The sequence below is a fragment of the Corythoichthys intestinalis genome, chromosome 13 (genome assembly GCF_030265065.1).
Source record: "Corythoichthys intestinalis isolate RoL2023-P3 chromosome 13, ASM3026506v1, whole genome shotgun sequence".
Taxonomy (NCBI): Eukaryota; Metazoa; Chordata; class Actinopteri; order Syngnathiformes; family Syngnathidae; genus Corythoichthys; species Corythoichthys intestinalis.
The window spans coordinates 2,008,297-2,030,615 of record NC_080407.1 but is presented as its reverse complement, the minus strand read 5'-3'; the positions used below and the strand labels follow the sequence as shown (position 1 = coordinate 2,030,615).

Sequence of the window (22,319 nt, the reverse complement as noted above, 5' to 3'; positions counted from 1 at the left end):
TGCTTTCAAGAGAATTTTAATTCGCAATATAAACACATTACAGTATGATACATTAAAAAAAAAAGGACCCCAGATTATATACTGAAAATAGTTTTGATGCAAATCTGGCCCAGATTGGATAACGTGTGCCATATCCGGGCCATACATTAATGCCATGTCTGCTACTTTGGACCAGTTCTAGCCCAAAAATGGTTCCTGACAAGTGACTCCTTACAGAGTTTGGGCCATTGTTCAGAAAGACGCTGGGGCGGATCCGTTTTACAAAGAGTGGCCAAAATTGGCTGTTATATTTTGCTATCTGGCTATCTATAGCACTAACCCTAGCTCTAGTTAATTGTGAGTACCTATGCAAATGAATGGGAACGATTGATACATTTTGGAAGTATGGCATGCTTTTGATGTGTGTTGGAGCCATCAGCTCTGAAAATGAGTTTTTTTGTTGGGACGCTATCTGCTGGCCAGGTGTGCACAATGAAGTGCTGCCCTTGTAAAGGTCAAGGGTTGAATTAAAACAAGATGGTTGCCTCCAGTCAGTGGAAGGTTTTCTATGAAGCAGGCCTCTCTTGGTTTGGCATGTTTTTCAACACCATCACGTTCAATGCTTTCAATCTTTTTTGCTTGTCAGCATACAAAGGCTTATTTTCTGACGCACCTCTTATGGATTTGACAACCTTTTGAATTTGTCAGAAGTTTGGAACCCTGAAACAGTAGAGTGGAGTTTGTTGCCTTCACCCTTCCACCATCAAATCCAGTACCAGAAGACATCAACGGTGAGTTAATTGAAGTTGAAACTAAACAGTTGAAATCAGTGGTGATACTAGGATGCCAGGTGTGGGTGGGCATTAGTCTAACCTAGGGGGGAGGGGGGCAAAAAAAAAAAAAAAAAACGCTACATTGCTCAAGGAGGTCGAAATCCAGCATAGGGCTACTGCACCTTACAACATGTTTAGTTTTCTCCTTGAGATAACTGTTGATGTGATTGGATCTAAACGAGGGTGACAAAAACGTCCTCTTTTGCCCGGACATGTCCACTTATTACGTGCCCTCCGGAGGGTCTGGCCGGGTTTCATAAATTCATGAAAATGTCCGGTTTTTATGATTTTTCACGGGACCAATTTGAAGAGAATCCCTCCGGCCGCTAGGGGGCAGCGCCCCCGTGCGTTGACATAGCTCCTAATAGTAGGGGCGGGAGAAGGAGTAGATCTTCTGTTTTGTTGGCATTTTACTCTTTGTTTCATGGGGAATTACCACCATCTACTGACGGTTTGGCGAGAGATCAGACTACAGTAAGGAGTTCTAAAAGACGTGGCTCCATACACCTTTCTGTAAGTTTATCTACTGTTAATGTCGATCACGTGTCTTCTGTTGTATATAGGGTTATATGTGTACACAGATATGCAGTATATTGTATGAGTCTTGAGTCTAATTGTTCTGCGTTAGTTTATGTGGTTGAATGCTAGTATTACATTCTAAATATCTGTGTTATGAGTTTTTTTTAAATTTTTTATTTTTTACGATAAATACGTATATAATGGCAACTGTTGACTTTTGTCGGAGATTTGTTCTGGTGTAATCTTTAAAATCCTGTTTGGTGTCGCATCTTTGCGCTGCCGATGATTGTAAACTTTTATAGCAAACTCTGATTTTGCCTCGTCTCCCGTACTCGCTAACTGGGTAGCAATCAGTGAACGCAGCCGCGCTAGGCATTATGGGCAATGTAGTTTTGAACTGCTGCGTTTGGTAACATGCTGGTTGAATAGCTTGTCAGTTTATTTCGTTTATTGTTTGCGTGCAATCTAGAACATTGAATGAGAATAAAAATTGAGTGGGAATAACAATTTGTCAACGACAATTGTCGTGATAGTAATTTAAAAAATTGTTGAGTTGGCACATAGCCTGCTGTGTGTGTGTATTGACTGGACTACATTTCCATGGGTCTGCATTATATATATTTTTTATTATTATTATTATTCGTTTTTTGTTTTTTAATTGTTTGAGTATTTTTTTAGGGAAGAATAAAGCCTGTTGAGTAACCAGTTGAGTAAAAAAAATCAAGTGGGTGATATAGGCATCTTTGAGTGATCTTCGAGTAAAATTCAAGTATCTCGAGGTCGGGCCGAGGGTCCTCTTTTTTTGGAAATCAAAGTATGGTCACCCTAATCTAAACAAATAAAAGGTGATTTGATTTTATTTGACTTAGAACACATCCATAACTGAACAGTATGGACATGCAGGTGAGAATGTTTATTTTTTTATTTTTTTGGTAAACTATTGTGGTTCTTTAGTTTTATTATTATTATTATAGTTATTATACGTTCCGCAGCCCCTTTGAGCACAATTTGACCCGCTTAGAATGCTTCAAAATGCACTCAAATCGGCAGGCTGGTCAAGACAGGTGCAATCTTTGATACCATGTAAAGACAAAATACACTATGTAGCGCCCCCTAGCAGTCATTCTTTGTCCCGCCGACGCTTTGTGCCCTACTTTGACCCCCTCAGAATGCTTCAAAAGTCACCAAACTCAACAGCCAAGTGAACACTGGTGAAAACTTTGATAAAATGTAGGGCTGTCAAACGATTAAAATTTTTAATCGAGTTAATCACAGCTTAAAAATTAAGTAATCGTAATTAATCGCAATTCAAACCATCTCTAAAATATGCCATATTTTTTTGTAAATTATTGTTGGAATGGAAAGAAGACACAAGACGGATATATACATTCAACATACTGTACATAAGTACTGTATTTGTTTGTTATAACAATAAATCAACAAGATGGCATTAACATTATTAACATTCTGTTAAAGCAATCCATGGATAGAAAGACTTGTAGTTCTTAAAAGATAAATGTTAGTACAAGTTATAGAAATTTTATATTAAAACCCCTCTTAATGTTTTCATTTTAATAAAATTTGTAAAATTTTCAATCAAAAAATAAACTAGTAGCTCGCCATTGTTGATGTCAATAATTACACAGTGCTCATGGTGCTGAAACCCATAAAATCAGTCGCACCCAAGCACCAGCAGAGGGCGACCGAACTACAAAAAAACACAAGTAACAAATGGAGATGACACTGTGCTGTCATTTTAATCTGTTTGAGCGGGGCATGTGCGTTAAATGCGTCAAATATTTTAACGTGATTAATTTAAAAAATTAATTACCGCCAGTTAACGCGATAATTTTGACAGCCCGGATAAAATGTAAAAAAAATAATTTAAAAAAAATTTCAAAATATGTGTAAATGTGTGTAGCGCCCCCTAGGAACAAAACCAACATTTCATTTAATTTTTTATTTCATATTATTTATTTTGTATTTTTTTTTTAAGGTGAAAGAGGAGAAAACATCGCAAAGCTTAAAACTTCGAATACATCATTACTATATGAATGGGATAATATACGCGGTGCCCAGACTGCCATTAGTACTACATCCAGTTTCTTTGGGTGGGCAGAGCGTGTCCGTGGGTGGGCACTGCCCCCCCTGTACCGCCCCTGGTTTTAATGTACAAAAACTGAAAACCTTGAGTCTGCATTGGCCATGATTTTTAGGTCGTTTGCAAAGCAATTCTATAATTATGAGCCTCTTAACGATCCAAATCAAAGACTTTTAGTGGTTTGCTTCCTGCCGAAAACAGGAAGTGAGTGATGTTCCCGGATATTGTGAAACAGGTCTCTCGCCGTTATCACATTGAGCGTGTCAAATGTGTTCGTTTCCCTATTTGGGGATAAAATATAGCGAATGAGATTTGGCTCCCACTGAGGAAGGGGCGCCTGACAAGCATAAATTATGTTAATAGATTTTAATAAAAATCGCTTTACTCCAAAGGTTTCAGTACTTTGAAATGTCAAGATGATCTAGTGGTCGTACCTGGAGAGAATTTGGAAGCTTAAGTTAGAGCACTAAAATATTAAAACAAGAAATTGTGTTCCCCTATGAGGAATGGCGGCCGCTTGATGAAAAATGGAGAACGTCTCTCCCAGGTGGAGTTTTCTACACTTTATTAATTGATCTAACGGCGGAATCTAGTCCTCCATTATGGCTGGCTATAATGAAGAAGATACGCGGCACATTCGGGAATATTTTAATGAACAAACGCCAATATCATTTTTTGTCAATTCCGCTCGGTAATTTACAATTAGCCTGTCCTTGTTATCTAAAATAAAAATTGTAATTAAGTAAGAAATTGGGCTTTTGTGTGCGCGATGGTGATTAGTAATGACAGTCTATTCAAGGGAAGAATTATCAGAAAATGATTCTCGCGAAAGGGAGAAAACACGGACATTCGTGCGACCTTTACTACCCCGATATGACGGCAAGACTGTAAATTATCCTGCGCGTTGTTAATTGAACGCCGCCATTGTTAGCGAGGCCAGCCGTCGATTGATCGGTTATTGGTGCTTCTACACGGGGAACAAAAGGCCCAACGCAGTAAGATGGAAAAATACTTGGAAAGAGTTGCAGTAGAATCCAGAGACCTCGCTTTTCAATTACTGCACTCAAGAGGTTAAATCAATAAAATTTAAATTGCTTATGGTAATCACCTACACTCCAATCACTTGGATCAGCATAAGCAATCTGCTGACCCTAGCCATGCTCGGCCGCTGATTGAAACATATGAAGACGAGTCAGCCGGCTGCAAGGGTCAGCAGAGATTAAACTGTGTATATATATTTGTTTGTGTGACCCGTCTGGCCTTTTGGTATTTCTTATTAAGAGAGTAAGACTTTTTAAAATGCAAATGCTGGGCTGAGCAGTTTTATTAACGAGAGCAGTGACAGTGGAAGTGAAGGAATTACACAGCAGTGGGGTCTTAGGCTAATTATTATTAATTATCCAAAAATATGTGAGTAGACTAAAGTCTTTTGGATTTTTCGTTGACTAAAACTGTCAAAAAAAAAGCTGTTCATTTGCCATTAAATTACCCTTTGAACCAATTTTGCATGTGCTCAAAGATGGAGATTATTTTTTGAGAACTCAGCGCTACTTACAGTATTTCCATGATTCAGAATACTGCAATTTTTAGGAAAGTCAATAAAGTTGAAACACTGCCACCCATTCATCATACAGCGAGGCAAATAAGTATTTGGTCAACCACTAATTGTGCAAGTTCTCCCACTTGAAAATATTAGAGAGGCCTGTAATTGTCAACAAGGGTAAACCTCAACCATGACAGACAGAATGTGGAAAAAAAAAAACGAAAATCACATTGTTTGATTTTTAAAGAATTTATTTGTAAATCATGGTGGAAAATAAGTATTTGGTCAATACTAAAAGTTCATCTCAATACTTTGTTATGTACCCTTTGTTGGCAATAACGGAGGCCAAACATTTTCTGTAACTCTTCACAAGCTTTTCACACACTGTTGCTGGTATTTTGGCCCAATTCCTCCATGCAGATCTCCTCTAGAGCAGTGATGTTTTGGGGCTGTCATTGGGCAACACGGACTTTCAACTCCCTCCACAGATTTTCCATGGGGTTGAGCTCTGGAGAGATCTAGACCACTCCAGGACCTTGAAATGCTTCTTACGAAGCCACTCCTTTGTTGCCCTGGCTGTGTGTTTGGGATCATTGTCATGCTGAAAGACCCAGCCACGTCTCATCTTCAATGCCCTCGCTGATGGAAAGAGATTTTCACTCAAAATCTCTCGATACATGGCCCCATTCATTCTTTCCTTTACACAGATCAGTCATCCTGGTCGCTTTGCAGAAAAACAGCCCCAAAGCATGATGTTTCCATCCCCATGCTTCACAGTGGGTATGGTGTTCTTTAGATGCAATTCAGTATTCTTACTCCTCCAAACACGAGAACCTGTGTTTCTACCAATAAGTTCTATTTTGGTTTTATCTGACCACAACACATTCTCCCAGTCCTCTTCTGGATCATCCAAATGCTCTCTAGCGAACCGCAGACGGGCCTTGACGTATACTTTCTTCAGCAGGGGGACACGTCTGGCAGTGCAGGATTTGAGTCCCTGGTGGCGCATTGTGTTACCGATACTAGCCTTTGTTACTGTTCTCAGCTCTCTGTAGGTCATTCACTTGGTCCCCCCCCGTGTGGTTCTGGAATTTTTGCTCACCGTTCTTGTTATCATTTTGACGCCACGGGGTGAGATCTTGCGTGGAGCCCCAGATCGAGGGAGATCATCAGTGGTCTTGTACAGTATGTCTTCTATTTTCTAAATGCGGTGTCTTTTATACCGATTGTGAGTTAAAACAGGTGCCATTAATACAGGTAACGAGTGGAGCCTCGTTAGACCTAGTTAGAAGAAGTTAACCTCTTTGACAGCCAGAAATCTTGCTTGTTTGTAGGTGACCAAATTCTTATTTTCCACCCTAATTTGGATATAAAGTCTTTAAAAATCAAACAATGTGATTTTCTGTTTTTTTTTTTTTTTTTTTTCACATTCTGTCTCTCATGGTTGAGGTTTACCCATGTTTACAATTACAGGCCTCTCTAATCTTTTCAAGTAGGAGAACTTGCACAATTGGTGGTTGACTAAATACTTTTTTGCCCCACTGTATATCCACTGGCAGAGGAGTGGAAAAGTTACACAAAGCCGCCTGAACACAACATACTGTATGTCGGCTTGTGTGTGGTCAATTGTATTCCATCTTGAAATATATGGCAGATAGGGCTTTTCAAGCCATGCATATGCATTCGCGGGCAGGTGGAGGAAAAAGTTGGGAGGTGATGCATAAAAAAGAACTGTTTATGTGCTCTTTTGTATGGATGAAAACTGCAGAGAAAAAGCAGATTACTGTCATTTTCTAACTATAAACCGCTTCTTTTTTACCTTTATTTTGAATCCTGTGGCTTGTAGTCCAGTGTGGCTCATTTGTTGATTTATTTGTGTTAATAGGTAACGCTTTATTTGACAGCGGCGACATAAGACTGTCATAAGACCTCATAATTATGACATGACACTATCATGGGCATTACTGAATGCATATGACAGATGTCGCACAAAATATGTCACGTACTCCATTTATGTCCAGCTTGGATCTTTTACATCCATTCAAAAGTGGGATCATTTGCCGGATAACACTAAATGACATATGTTATAAGCGTTCATTGATGCTCATGACGGTGTCATGTTATGATGATGATATGTCTTATGGCACCACTGTCAAATAAACCATAAATAGCAATTAATGAAACAACTGGAACAGGAACTGAAGAAATAATTAGCCCAGAAAATGAATTTTAATTGTTATTTGTGTCTGTTGTGTCACAATGCATGCTAGGAGGCATGTTGGAGAACAACAGTGTTGACAACGGGTGGCAGCAGAGGTTGACTGTCTCTCACGGGAGCAGTGATGGCCTAATGAAGCTTCTTGAAGCAATGAATCTTTGCAGCCAATTGGTTCAAAGCTTAATGGTTGTTCATTTGGTCTTAAAGTGTTACCAGTTAATATTTTTGGTGTAAATATCCCATAATACAGTGAGGACAGCTGCGGCTTATAGTCCGGTGCGGCTTATCTATGAAAAAATGCAGTTTCCGTGCCAAATTTGGTGGTTGGTTGCTTACAGTTAGGTGTGCCTTATCGTGCGAAAATTAGAGTATTTAACATTGGAAACAGTGTTCAGTGAAAGTCTTACTAAAATAACTTGACTTTTTGTAGATTAAAATACATTGACTTTAAGAACATACCAGAACAAAGTGAAATTATTTTTGCTTCATTTCTATGAACACCATGCTGCTCCTTCTATTGTGCATATCTTGACCACATGGTGGCAGTATAATACAAATATACATTGATACAGTCACAAATGGTACCCAATTGATTCCCATTCGTGTAAATTGTCCCTGCTATCTTTTCATTGCATCTCCAGGACCTCCAGGTGCTGCTGTAAGTTATAAATATCTGCTTCATCTCCGCGTGGAGCGTTACTTTGAAGTTGTATCTAATTAAGCAACAAGCCAAAAAGAAAAGACACTAGGCAGATCCTTAGCGTGTGGATGACAGTTAATGAAGCACAGACACAAAAGAAAGAGAACAGACATCGTGAAGTGACACCTTCAAGTGCTCACAGTCTAATCAGGCTGTCATACATGAAATATAGAATCCACGCCGCACGTAGGATCAAAACTGTATGCGTGCGTGGGCAAAATCTGCCTAATTAGCCGATTTATAACGCAGGTCTTGGTGTAAATGTTCCTCCCAGACTGTACATAGGGTTGTGGTTGTCAAATGTGTGATCAGTCCCCCCAAAAATGTCGACTGCAGGTTTCATTCAGTCCCTGACCCACATGCACGTTTAACAGCACATATGTACTGTATATAGTGCTGCAAAGATTAATCGATTAACTGGAGTATTCGATTAGAAAAAAAATATTCGCATGAAATTGTGTTGGTTCGAGTACTTGTTTAACGAAAGTGGCGTTGTAATGGTTTATTTTGAAAGTGTTTTCATTTAGTTTTATTGATTAGGGTGGATACACGGCCCTCTGGTATGCCTCTTTTCACATGGCTGAATCCAACTGCTTCCTGTTAAGACCAACGTCAGCTAAGTTTTTTAGATGTTTTTTTAATGCATTCATAATGTAGTTTATAGGTATAGTTAGGTATATTTTAGTTTTTTGTGGGAATATGTGTCTGAACCATTGGTGAAGAGCATTGGGGAAAAAAAAGCATTTTATAGCATTTAAACTTTTTATATGTAAGTTAGTCAATTGTTCTTTTGTTGTACATAGATCCACATTAAAAAATATATATATAAAGTATTGGCACGAATATTAGACGGTGTATTTTGCGTTGAAATATGACTGAAAAAGAGGGGTCGTCTTATAATCGCGGTCTAGACATTATACCCATTCACGACGCTAGATGGCGCCAGACATCATTGAAGCGATGTTCTGTCATGACAGATCTCAGCTACTCTCTCCATTCACTACGCTAGATGGCGCCAGACATCATTGAAGCGATGCTCTGTCATGACAGATCTCAGCTACTATAGATTGGTTTATTTACATTTCAAATCCAGAAGCCATTCATTTACGAATGTGATTGCACTTTAGTTTACATATTTAAAATGTTCAGATATTAAGATTTGAAGGAGGCAAAAAAGCATGCTTTTTCTCTCAAATATATTGTTATAATTAGTGATGCACGATAATACATTTTTCAACCGATACCGATAACCGATAATTTCCTCCTCATTCCAACCGATAACCAATAATGTCAAGCCGATAATTCTATTAAAAGATTTATGTAAAATTTTAAAGTATACACAAAAGAAAATATTACTGTGCAAAAATATAATAATATTCGGGTGTGTTCGCCAGAGGTCCCAAAGCCGGCGAAGCGGGCCCGCCTCGCCGCGGCCTGCCGGACTGGCCAGAGTGGCGGGCTCCGTCGGAAGACTGCTACTTGCCGACTATCGGTCTCCAGTCGTGCCGGTGTTTAGCCTTAGATGCGAATTTACCACCCGCCTTGGGCTGCATTCCCAAACAGCCCGACTCTGTATCGTCCCAAGCCCTGTAGTTTAACTTAGTTTGTGTTTACAATAGCTTTAGCATTCCCGCTAGCAGCAGCCTCGTATTCGTTCCAAAAATCTTTGTGATGCAGTTTTAAATGGCTGCTGGGTTAGTGGTTTGAATGGGGACGCTTTCTTTCCGCCTCTTGGAACTTCTGCGGTACAAGTTTTGCAGATGGTGAGAGCATCATTTTTTTTTTTTTTGGTAACAGCCACCATAATATTCAACTACTTCTTGTGGTGTAACTCCGCCTCCTCAACCCCTCCTCCCTCAGGGGCTTCAGAGAGGGGAGGGGTTCGGCGCACTTCGGTTGCGCACATTTGGAGGCTAAATCAAGTATATAATTATCGGATTGCATTATCGGTTGAATTTTTTTAATTATCTGGATTATCTGTGTGACGTCATAATTGCCATTATCGCCCGATAATTATCGGTGACCGATATTACCGTGTATCTTTAGTTATAATAATTTGTTTCGGATGTACTGTAATTGTTTTCTGGATAAAAATTAATTTGGTGTTCAAAAAGTCTTTTTTTCAAACTCGGGTCTTATAATCAGGGTCGTCTTATATTCGGGCCAATATGGTATATACAGTTTGAGGCTCTGCCCAGGTATTTTAATTTTTCATGTTCCTCATCCGATTACTCGATTATTCGAACTAACTAGTCCATCGATTAGTCGACTACTAAAATATTCGAAAGCTGCAGCCCTAACTGTACACAACCCAGAAGGTTGACCGCAATCCATTCGCTTGTCTCCTCATTTTTTTTGTCCTCGATTAAAAAAATAGTAGCAATCTAGAAAAACTCATTAACCAGGAAGTCTATTTAGTCGTGATGGTGTTTTGGTAACCAACAGGTACAAAATGCCTGAGCTGTTAAGTCGTCAATACACCATTTGCCTTGAACAGAAGTAACAAGTTGCTAACCAGGACGTACTGTAAATTCATATTATGTGACCACTAATTGTTTTTCCAGGCTCACAAATTAGTAATTTGTGGCAACATATTGGTATTTCAAGCCCATCGGTGAGTCATCTGTGCACACAAATTAGTAATCTGTATATTATAAGCACTAATTTGTACTTCAAGCCCATGAATTAGTCATTTGTGTACACTAATTATTGACCGCACATGTCATATCTAAGACTCAGTACATATGCATAATGTTATTTAGGTTTGCTGTCATTCTGCAACCGTGAGTGAGTTCTGGTTGTGTCCAGGGTTGTTAGTTAAAGATGGTATTGGGGTTATTACTCCCACTCTCTTCTCCCAAGATGTGAAATGCTTGGCTTGTCTGAGGAATGAGAGACCCTGAAGGGCCAAGGGTCCCGAACAAATGAGCTCCCATAAAGAAAAAAAAACCTCCTCTACTTATACTGGAACAGGACACAATGCAGACAAGCAGCCGCCCAAAGCAGCCTTCATGGTAATTTCATCCCACTATTTGCGGTGCCCACCCATGGGTTTCACTGCTCTGGATTGACGCCAGTCACCTTCATGTGCAGCGAAAAGCATTCATCATATCAACGGCTGACACACTGTATCAAAACAATTCTGCTCTTCTTTTTTTTTTTTTTTTTAATCCACACTAGCATTCTGGCTAAAAAAACATCCAAGGACAGGGCTAAAAGGGAGTTCTGTTCATGTTCATCGAGCGGCGAGTGTTAAAAGTGTGACATTCAGCAGGGTGTTTTTACCCCAGTTTGGAATGAAAGAAAAGCAGTGTTGAGGGGATATGAAGAGGAATGTTCACAGCAAAGCTAATGAAGTTAATTACTAGAGCTGAGGCATTTTTAAGAGCTGCACCTGGTCCATAAATGGTTCCTAATGAGGAAGCAACCCTGTTGACTTTTAAAATGCTTCCCTCTAGTGGCAAGGAAAAACCGTTTTGAATTATTACTGGATGGAGATGAGTGGGGTTTAAACAGCAACAATGCAAAACAGATATGAGGTGGGATAAGCAACTTCTGCATTAGCTTTTTGCTATATTTGATCATTTGGTACGACTTTCTTATAAATGTCATACATTAGCTGACAAGTCAATGAAATGAGATTTTTTTTAATCAGTCCCCTGGGAATTACAGATTAAGTGAAATAATTTCTGCATGTATTTAAAGACAGAAAACTATTAAATATGTACATGGAACATCGGCTGCACTTGATATAAACAATGGCAAATAGTAAATACAGCGGTATGAAAAAGTATCTGAACCTTTTGGAATTTTTCACATCTCTGCATGAAATCGCCGTCAAACGTGATCGGATCTTTGTCAAAATCACACAGATGAAAATGCAGTGTCTGCTTTAACTAAAATCACCCAAACATAGGTTTTAAATATTTTAACGATTATAGCATGCAAATAATGACAGAACGGGGAAAAATAAGTAAGTGAACCCTCAGCCTAAGGAGACTTAACGAGCAGTTGAAACCAATTTTTACCAAACATTTAAAGTCAGGTGTGTGCTCAATCACTGATGAGTAGTTTAAAGCTGCCCTACCCACCATAAAGAACACACCTGGCAAGAATTGTCTTGATGAGAAGCATTGTCTGATGTCCATCATAGCTAGGTCAAAAGAGCTGTCTGATGACCTGCGATCAAGGATTGTTGATTTGTATAAAGCTGGGAAAGGATACAAAACCATCTCTAAAAGTCTGGATGTTTGTCAATCGACAGTCAGAGAAGTTGTCTACAAAGGGAGAGAGTTGTTTCTCTCCCAAGGAGTGGCCGTCCACCAAAGATGACGCCAAGAGTAGCGCAGAATGCTCAGAGAGGTAAAAAATAACCCTAGAGTGTCTGCTAAAGACTTAGAGAAATCGCTGGCACCGTCCAATATCTCTGTGCAACTATATCAACTATAAGTAAAACTATGGCCAAGACTGGTGTTCATGGGAGGACTCCATGGAGGAAGCCACTGCTGTCGAAAAATAAACATTGTTGCTCGTTTAGTGGTCGCAAAAAGGCACTTGGACACTCCACAGAAATTTTAGCAAAATATTTTGTGAACTGATGAAACCGAAGTTGAATTGTTTGGGAGTAACACACAACGTCATGTCGAGGAAAAATGGAACTTCTCACCAACAGCAGCACATCATTCCCACCGTGACGCATGGTAGAGGGAACATTATGATTTGGGGCTGCTGTTTTGCTGCCTCAGGGCCTGGACAACTTGCAATCATTAATGGAAGAATGATTTCAAACGTTTATCAGGATGTTTTGTAGGGGGTCTGTCAGACAGTTGAAGTTAAAAAGAGGATGAATGCTGTGACAAGACAATGATGCAAAACACAGAAGTACATCAACTTCAGAATGGTTTCAGAAAAACAAAATACACGTTATGTAGTGGCCAAGTCAAAGTCCAGACTTGAACCCTATTGAGGTGTTATGGCATGACCTACAGACAGCGATTCATTGCCAGACATCACAGGAATCTGACTGAACTACAGCAGTTTTGTAGAGAAAAATGGGGCCAAGATTAGTCCTGATGGATGTGCCAGACCAGGGGTGCCCAAGTCCGGTCCTCGAGAGCCCCTATCCAGCTTGTTTTCCATGTTTCCCTCCATGAACACACCTGAATCAAATGATAAGCTCATCAGCAAGCTTTGCAGGAGCCTTATAATGATCCTGATTATTTGAGTCAAGTGTGTTGGAGGAGGGAAAAATGGAAAACAAGCTGGAAAGGGGGCTCTCGAGGACTGGACTTGGGCACCCCGGTGCCAGACTGATCTGCAGCTACAGGAAGCGTCTGGTTGAAGTTATTGCTGCCAAAGGGGGAATTTTTCCACCTTCTGTCATTGTTTGCACACTATCATCATTAAAATATGAAAACCTATTAATATTTGGGTGGTTTTAGTTAAAGCAGACAGTTTTTTTTCATCTGTGTGATTTTGACAAAGATCTGATCATATTTGATGCAGAAATATGAGAAATTCCAAAAGGTTCAAATACTTTTTCATACCACTGTAGGTATATATTTTTATATGATCACTTACAGTAAGTTTAACATTAGACATTATTTATCCGAAGTTTTTGCTCAAATTCCTTTTTTATGATATCAAATAACATGTAGGTCAAATTTCAGGTCCTACTGAAATATTACATGTTTACCAACTTTATGTATTCATATTCTAATGTTTCTTTGTCACCTGCTCCACTATGACAGATGATACTTGAAATGTTTTCCTGCCAAGGTCATCCTGATAAAACAAAAGCACATTTACTTTCGGGCCCACATATATCAAACCAAGACTTATTTATTATTTAGGGATCAGGAGATATTCTTGATAGGAAAATTAACTATAGCAAAGCCGTCAAATATTAAACATTTTAATTTTATGACTAGCTTTAAAACTTGACGCTGGGTCAAGGTTTTTCATAGCTCGTCATGAGATGGGTCTACTCCAGTCACAACCTAAAAATGAATAGTGATCTGTAAAAATAGTTCATTCAACTTAATGAGTGTCTTGGTGGTTCATCAGTCTAGAGGATGAGTAATGTGTACCACGTGAGGCAAGTGACCACCCACCTCCAAGTCAGTTCTAGGACCATTGTTATATATAATATTATAAATACATCATTCTAATCTCTTAATGAACACAATTAATATTGAATATAAGATTTGTTTGCATGCTAGAGTAAAAAAAAAAAAAGTCATACAAATCCTATTTCTACCAATGTGGTAATATTCGCCCGACTGACTTCGGTTTTATAAGTAGCATTAAATGACAATCGATTGCTCTCAGGCTCCCCCTGCGGTTGTAAAGTGTAATTTACTTTCAGGTCAGAGTGGTAAATACCAATCACCAGTGGTAAATGTGCATTTCTTACACTATGAAAAGGGAGAAACACGTTTTAGTTATTTAGTTAAAAAAAAAAAAAAAAATGCAAAATCGTGCTGGGACTGTTTGAACTACAGATACCTTGTATCATGAATGAATAGTTCGACATGTTGTTGCCAAACAGGTAAAACCAAAATACGAGTATTAAAACAAATTTAAATATAAGGTTTGTTTTTTATTTCCTCGTGCATGCATGAATAGCAAAGACCTGTCCAAAGATCAGATAGAAGTGGTTGCCTGAAAGCCTTCATCCAGTTGAGGAATGCACCGGGAGGCGCCCAAACATGTCCCTTTGCAGTCTGTGATCAAAGTACTTAAGAACATTACATAAGATTCAACTGCTTGAAGTCAATTAGTGTATCTATTATATATCTCTTGCTTACCCTAGTTGAACCAAAGCAAGCTATTTACGGAATTGCAGAGTTGTAAGAGCCTTGCATGAACTGGGAGTTTCTCCAACTCTGTGACATCAACTCGTAGGTAAACCGATGTTGCGGCATGATCAGATAAAAGCGCCTTTGTCTTTGGCAGCATGTGGCTCTTTGCCCGGGGTTATTGACTTACGTTCTGTTCAAAGAAACTGTGTAAACATGGATGTTAGTGATCAAGACAGCTTGATTTTTAATATAAGCAGTTTACATGTTGGTTAGAAGAGGCCCACTTCCAACTTTGTATTCACGAAACTGAGGCAGTTAGCAAAATAAGGTTGAAAATTTAGTGGTAATTCTAAACCAGAGTTTGCATAGGGACAATTGGGACAAAAAACTACCAACTTTTAAGGATGCTCAAATTGTCCCCACCAACTTTTAAGCAACCTTGTCCTCTGTTCAAACTTACATTTATCCCTTTTCACTTGTTGAATGTGCCGGTCCACCCCCCAATCGAACGTTTGGTTGGCTGATGAGTTGAAGCCCTACCGTCTGTTGGAATTTAGTCCCCCCGGCCAAAGCTTCACGGAAACGGCGGCAGCCGAACGGAAAAGGTGCTCCGCTGTTTACCGCCCCGCGAGCCAAACCGGGAGGAAGCAAAACTCCGTGCGTTCCTGTGTTACCCCTTTTACTCAATCCATGTTCCAAAAGTTTGAAGAAGACTCACCGAAAGCAGGTTGAAAATTTATCCGTCGACAATGGTCAAAAAACAAGGCAAAAACAGACGATGGAGGGACGATTCTTGGTCCAAAACAAGGCTACATAGAAAATGTTTCCGAGCAGCAAATCTGTGTTATCTCAGTGTCCAGTGTTTTTTAAGTCCGTGGTGGAGTAGGCCGGGCCGAAGGTGTGTCCGGGCGTTGCTTTTGGGACTTTCCCTCTGTGGCCGGTTTTGGGCGGTTTAGGTTCGTGCGCGGCTGGGACGTGGTTGCCACAGCGACCGACGCTGGTCTTGACATCCCAGGCGCCCGCTATCAACTTTGTTATCCGGGCTGGCGCTACTTGTTTTAGGACAAAGCGCACTGGTCTTTGTCCTTGTTCGTTGTCGGGAGAACTGATTGCCAGAGTTTGTGCGTCAACCTTGCTCGTGACCAACACGTTGGGCTTCTGTGATAAGATGGCGTTGTGTATCTTCTGCTTCTTTAAACTATGGTGTGCTATTTATTTTATATGAGGTGTGTTAGAGTAGTGCAGTCCTACAGTAAGTATGAGAAATGATACTATTCCCTGATTAATTATATTACGCAACTTTTAATTCCCAATTCTGAACAATTCCCTATTTCAAAGGACAGAAGGCAAGCGTATTCAAAAGTGCTGTAAAAGTAAGCTAAGCTAAGTGGTTAAGTATATATTTCTGCTGGTGCACAAAGAGGGTGGCTAATAGAGAGACGGGATGCTACGGTCAATTATTATCACTTATAATTTCATAAAAGTTGCACTGTTTGGCCTTTGAGAGCCAAAAAGTTAGTTTTTTCAGTTGATTAATTGGTATTTTTACTTTCTTACTGTTGGGCTTGTATTATGCATGTTTTAGCCTTTGGGAGCTAAAGGTTTATTTAACTATTGTCACTAGTGCTTCAACGATTAATCGATTAACTCGAGTATTCGATTAGAAAAAAAAAATTCAAATTAAATTTTGCGGCTTCGAGTATTCGTTTAAAGTGGGGTTGTAATGGTTTGTTTTGAAAGTGTGTGCATTTAGTTTTATTGATTTAGGTCGATACACTGCCCTCTGGTCTGCTTCATTTCATGTGGCTGAATCCAGCTGCTCCCTGTTAAGACCAACATAAGCTAAGTTTTTGTTTGAGCTAATGTTTTTTTCAAAGCATTCGTAATTTAGTTCATAGGTATATTTGGCCGTTTTTTGTTTTTTTTTTGTGGGAATATATGTCTGGATCATTTGTTAAGAGCATTGTAAAAAAAAAAAAAAAAGTCTTAAAGCATTTAAGCTAGCGGACTTTAGCGAATTGTTCTTATGTTGTGCATAGATCCTCGTTCCTTTTTTTTTTTTTTTTTTTTTTTTTTGACTGTTTGAGGCTCAGCTCAGGTATTTTTATATTTTTATGTTCCTTATCCAATTACTCGATTATTCGAACTAAGTACTTCATCGATTAATCGACTACTAAAATATCGATAGCTGCAGCCCTAATTGTCACGCATACCAGGTATGCAATAAAATTTTTTACTGGATTCACTTTGTATTAGTCTTTTTCCTGTTTCCCTGGAATGGTATCGGTATCGGCCGATACTGCACGGCCAGGTATCAGTGCAACATTAAAGTTTCCCATTGCCTCCCACTCAAATACTAATCATTACCGCATCAACTCTTTCCCCTGCTGTAGGTTTACCTTCCAAGCTCCCCAAAAGTGACTCTAACGTTCCGGTTGGAAAAATGTCGTTCAGAAAGGGTTCAACATTTGAGGCATATGGGTAGGATGACCCCTGGACATCTTAGTGAAGTGTTATGGGCCTGAGGAGATCCAGGAAACACCTTGGTATCCCTTTTGAAGAGTTGGGTTAAGTTGCTGCAAAGAGGACGGGTTGCTAGATCTTAATAGAGTAACGTTTCTGTTTTTCAAGGTTTCGTGAGATTTTTATTCATAGTTACATTATTACCATGAAAACTCAAATTTTAAACTATTGAATAATTAAGAACGCCTCCTGGCACTTCTGATTCAGTACTTGCCTACCAGCAAATAGTCATTAAAATGGTCTCATGAAAAATGTTTATTTGCAAATTAGTTATGTGGTGTTCATCTTCAGAGAACAAAAACTTTACTGAGAACATGGTAGGCCATGGATACTGTAGCTCCAACGCCTGCAAAGAAGGACAGTGCTCTGCACGGTTGAGGGAAAGCCCCAATGTAGGAGATGGTGTGAAAGATGCGACAACCGGCAAAGATGCGGAAGTGAAGCAAGGCGGTCGAGAGTTGTGGTCCACTCAGGGCGTAGAACAAGCCCACCAGCACGAAGGGAACAACATTCTCCAAGTCATTCAGGTGACATCTGGGAAGCAAAATGTACGTGGGTTTCAAAATAGTCTTTCTTAATGAGACACAGACAAGACATGTACTATGAATGATGTCATCTCAGCAGAATTTTCACTCGCCTACGAACTCGCTCAACATCTGGGTTGGGTCTCAGTAGCTTCTTTCTTTCCTCCGCAGACTTAAAGGCCACATCCTCCTCATTGGCAAAGGACTAAGACAGAAATTGACACTAAAGTCATGTTTTATTAGTTGTTGAAGAAGTTACTGACTCATGTTGACGTACCCCTCGCTTGAAGCGATAAAACGCAGTCAACGGCGCCATTATCATTGTCTTCAAGATAACAACAAGCGCGTAGGTGCTGAAAGCCCTGAACACCTCATCTTGCATTAAGTCCAACATTGCGGCTGCTTAAGCGTTGATACAAAGATGATTATTAGTGTCGAGTAAAGTAAATATGTGCCGTAATAGTTTGGTCATCAGCCTACCTGCGTGTGCAGTGTCACTTGCAGCAAGTCAAGACTGGAATGTGTTACATAAACAGATCGACCCATAACCCAGTCATTGTGTGGGTGGAGCTAAGATTAAAAAAAAAAATTTTTTTTTAAAGGCAAATGCGAGGCAGATAATCAACCAGCAACTTGCAAAGAGATTCATAAAAAGGGGAGAGAGTCGCGGCAGTACAACCATAGGCGGAGTTTGACTCTTGGGGCAGGGTGGGCACAACATGTTGATGACCCTAAAACGTAATGTCAGCAATAAAATTAACTTACAATATGGTACGCCCGCCGGTGTCGGGCCAATGTAGTTACCTTAGTCAAAAATTGTATCCCCTGGCGGAGCCATATGGAGGTAGATTTGTGTCTTCATTATTCGATCAAAAAAATAAAGTTGCCGTAATCAAAATATATATTTTCAATGGGAAAAAAAATCACTTCAATCAAAAAAATGTGTTTGAATGCAAAAATAAAATTGAAACTCAAAATAATTTATGTTTTTTTGTTTTGTTTTGATTGAGGCAACTTTTTTCATTAAAGTAATGTAATTTTGTGTTTGGGCCAGATTTTGGCTAGGACATTTGTGTCTTTATTATTCAATCAAAAATTAAGTTGCTTCATACAAAAAAATATATATATTTTCAAAAGAAAATTAACTTCAATCAAAAAAATTTCAGTCATAGAAAAAAAAGTTTTTGAATGCGAAAAAATATTAGACACTCAAAAATTTGCATTTGAACACTTAATTTTTCATTAAAAAAAGTTATTTGATTTTAGCTATCCTTTTTGTGTTTGGGCCACATTTTGGCTAGGACATTTGTGTCTTTATTATTCAATTAAAAATTAGGTTGCTTCATACAAAAAAAATATATTTTCAAAACAAAATTAAATTCAATCAAAAAAAGAATTTCAATCATTAAAAAAAAAGTTTTTGATTGCGAAAAAATATTTGAAACTCAAAAATTTGCATTTGAACACTTAATTTTTCATTTAAAAAAAGTTGTCTTTGATTTTAGCAATCCTTTTTGTGTTTGTGCCACATTTTGGCTAGGACATTTGTGTCTTTATTATTCAATCAAAAATTAAGTTGCATCATTCAAAAAATATATATTTTCAAAACAAAATTCAATCAAAAAAAGAATTTCAATCATTAAAAAAAAAGTTTTTGAATGCGAAAAAATATTTGAGACTCAAAAATTTGCATTTGAACACTTAATTTTTCATTTAAAAAAAGGTTGTCTTTGATTTTAGCAATCCTTTTTGTGTTTGGGCCATGTTATGGGTAGGACATTTGTGTATAAATCATTCAAAGCTGCTTGAAAAAAAAAAAAAAAAAAAAAATTCAATCAAAGACTGAATTTTTGGTGAAAATAATATGCAAAGCAAATGACCATCTAAGGTGCTAATCACCTGATCTCTTCGAAAAATAATTTTGACCCACTATAAAATATCTTTTTTTGTTCATTTCATTCATTTTTTGTTGTTTGTTTTCTTGTTTTACAACTTTTATATACCGTAATTTTCTGAATATAAGGTGCACCCGTGTATAACGCGCACCCTAATTTTAGCAACAATAAATAGAAGAATACAAGAAAACAGAGCTCGTGTACAGATACAGAAATGTCATTTTACTGACTGGTGAAACACAGCACAAGCATAGCACATTGGTAGTTCAAAACATTACCATAAACTGACAATATTTACGGTAATAATATGATTTTACAACTTCTCCAATTTACCAGAATCTAGGAGAAAACAAAACGTGAAAGACGTGACTTTTCTTTTAAAGGCTGCTGTATAACTTACTCGTTTCATCATGATGAAGAAATGTTTCTTCCATGGATTGATACGGTAAAATAAAAGTGAGGACTGAAGTCGGAAATCGGAAAGAGCGCATCGCTGTAGACTGTAACAAGAGGAACTATTGTTATTTGGGTTTGAGTTTCCCGAGGGACAGATATAGTTGACGGACACAGGAAGTCTGTGTTGTGTTACGTTTGTTATGGTCTGAGTTGCAATAAACGTTGACTCAAATGAGTTCAAGAAACTAAATTCTGTGCTTTATGAAGAGTGAAAAAAGCTGAATTTAACAGACGAAATCATTCATCCAATCAGAGTGAAGTATTACCGAAACAAAATGGTGACGTCACGTACCGTAATGGTCGGCAACGGATCGCCGCATACATTTTCTTCAACACAACATGGCCGTGTCAATAAAAAAAATCGGTTATATATATAAATATATATATATATATATATATAATATATAATATATTTCTGTCTCCATCCATGTACCCGTGTATAATGCGCACCCATGATTTTACAAGTTAATTTTGGTAAAAAAAAGTGCGCGTTATATTCAGAAAATTGCGGTATATAGGAAATTCAATTACATGCAATGACACTCTTCAGCCACCTAGGGGAGCCTGGCCCCCCCTGAAACTCCGCTTGTGCGTACAATCCGTGAAAATACCACGAGAACCAGATAACAGGCCCAAAACACCTTCCTACTCATTCGACTTGGCAGATGTCCGATACCTTTTGGTCCAGTTACCCAAAATTCTGAGCTCTAGTTATTATTTAATTGCTATGAAAGTGTGCAACTATTTCAACTTTGAACTATTGAATGTTTGAGTCTGCCTTCGGGCGCTATAGATGCAATACTTTTATTTGACTGCAATACGGTTATTCAAATGTTTAACAGGGTGAAACTATGTAAAACTGAATTGCAGCTTTCCCCATGTGTTTAAGGGGCTGTTTACATGGTGACTCTCCGAGAATACGAAATATTTCAAATTTGCATTTGCGTCTCCATTTGAACAGTGTCGCAATTCCGCATGAAAACGATGTAATATTCATGCCAGGCCCTTGGGGGCAGTGCAAATTTACAGGGCGACAGAGATTGATGCACTTTGACCCCACCAAGCTCCCTCAGCCCGGGAAAAAAATATGCCCACCCACTCGAAGCAATGGTATTTTTTTTTTGTTCAAAAAGGCACAAAAATTGAAGCATTTAACATATTTAATTTAAAAATATTATTAAAACAGTAAATTAAAGCCGACATCACGCCATATTTGCTGTTTTTAATGTTTAGTAGCACCGCTGCGCACGCCCAATGTGACGTGTACGAGTTCTGACGTTAACGGTGCGGTCTCGCGCCGCGGGAGCCTTTGATATGCATGCCGAGGAAGCCCCCCTCAGTCCCCCACAATCCGATTCTTCCACTTTGGAGGCAGGATTCAGAATTTTTCGTCTTCGCCGACACCATATGCACGCGAGGCGAGACCACTACTCAGTCATTGCGTCTTTGTGTGGCAGAGCCGCCATGTAAACTGCTCCAAAATTGATACAATTGTGCTCCTAAATCCTAAACCAACTTGTTAAGTGTCAGGAAATCTAATGTGCTATTTTTTCCCCGGTGATTCCAACGTCTGCGTTTAGTGCTCGCTTCTTCATCTTACCTTCCATCAAACCTCAGTCAACACGCGTTCTACAGACTGCGGCTAAACCCGAGCTGCGCGCTAGTCACAATCACTTTTGTCTCAACCTCTTGTCATTTCGCTTTAATCAAGCGAGCATCATGTCGCAGTGTTTGGGAGCCAGGTGCTTGAAACACTCCGCGCTTGAACAAAGAGCCGTGCCTTGCCAGCGTGAGACGCTTTGAAAAGAGCGTGCAAAACACCTGCCAGTCACAGACCGGCAAGCCCGGCACAGTCACTTTGTTGGGCACGCGTGCCAGTTTGGGAGGGGAATCGTCGACTGACGGTGCGAGCGAGCATCAACTGCCAAACAGAAACAGAATGTTGTTAGTTTGTCTATATGGCCCAAGGCGTGTTTTCCACAATTCTGACATGCTGATACATGTGGAAGCCTGAGACTAATAACAGGTGACTCGCAAGCCATCATTGTTCGTTATCTGCTGCCTGACGTTCTCCCTGTGCTCTTTGCTTTGAACAGAGGGGGCTCGTGTTTGCGCAAAACAGATTCGTGCCCATTGCCTCGCCCATTTTTGAGTGCTTATCATAGGGTGAGCAAACATCCTCTTTTGCCCGGACAAGTCCTACTTTCACGTAGTATCCTCGTCGT

The 22,319-nt window shown here is 39.2% G+C and overlaps 2 protein-coding genes across 5 annotated transcripts in view; one reads left to right on the top strand and one right to left on the bottom strand.

Annotated features, from left to right (window-relative positions):
• The first annotated feature begins 531 nt into the window (after positions 1-531).
• The window catches only part of tmbim4 (transmembrane BAX inhibitor motif containing 4), a 138,573-nt gene continuing 116,785 nt past the window's right edge, over positions 532-22,319 (top strand). For all 3 annotated transcript variants that reach the window (XM_057853862.1, XM_057853858.1, XM_057853859.1), the window contains exon 1: positions 532-770. The gene's annotated coding sequence lies outside the window, so the exon portion shown is untranslated. The remainder of the gene's footprint in view (positions 771-22,319) is intronic.
• On the bottom strand, positions 16,781-18,313 carry LOC130927814 (microsomal glutathione S-transferase 1-like). 2 transcript variants are annotated; one of them, XM_057853870.1, is made up of 4 exons: positions 18,224-18,270; positions 18,021-18,142; positions 17,857-17,948; positions 16,781-17,753 (listed from the first exon to the last, which is right to left on the bottom strand). In XM_057853870.1, the coding sequence occupies exons 2-4, from the start codon at positions 18,135-18,137 to the stop codon at positions 17,507-17,509; spliced, it is 456 nt and encodes a 151-aa protein (XP_057709853.1). In that variant the 5' UTR covers positions 18,138-18,142; positions 18,224-18,270; the 3' UTR covers positions 16,781-17,506. The 2 variants fall into 2 exon arrangements, with proteins under 2 accessions (XP_057709853.1, XP_057709852.1); XM_057853869.1 differs by having other exon boundaries at positions 16,784-17,753; positions 18,021-18,145; positions 18,224-18,313.

What these genes read in the sequence shown, in the direction of transcription:
- LOC130927814 (XM_057853869.1), bottom strand. Translation starts at nt 18,137, where the DNA reads ATGTTGGACTTAATGCAAGATGAGGTGTTCAGGGCTTTCAGCACCTAC. An exon ending in TTTATCGCTTCAAGCGAGGG is followed by an intron (nt 17,949 to 18,020) that starts GTACGTCAACAT and finishes TTTCTGTCTTAG; the next exon opens with TCCTTTGCCAATGAGGAGGA. An exon ending in GATGTTGAGCGAGTTCGTAG is followed by an intron (nt 17,754 to 17,856) that starts GCGAGTGAAAAT and finishes TTTGCTTCCCAG; the next exon opens with ATGTCACCTGAATGACTTGG.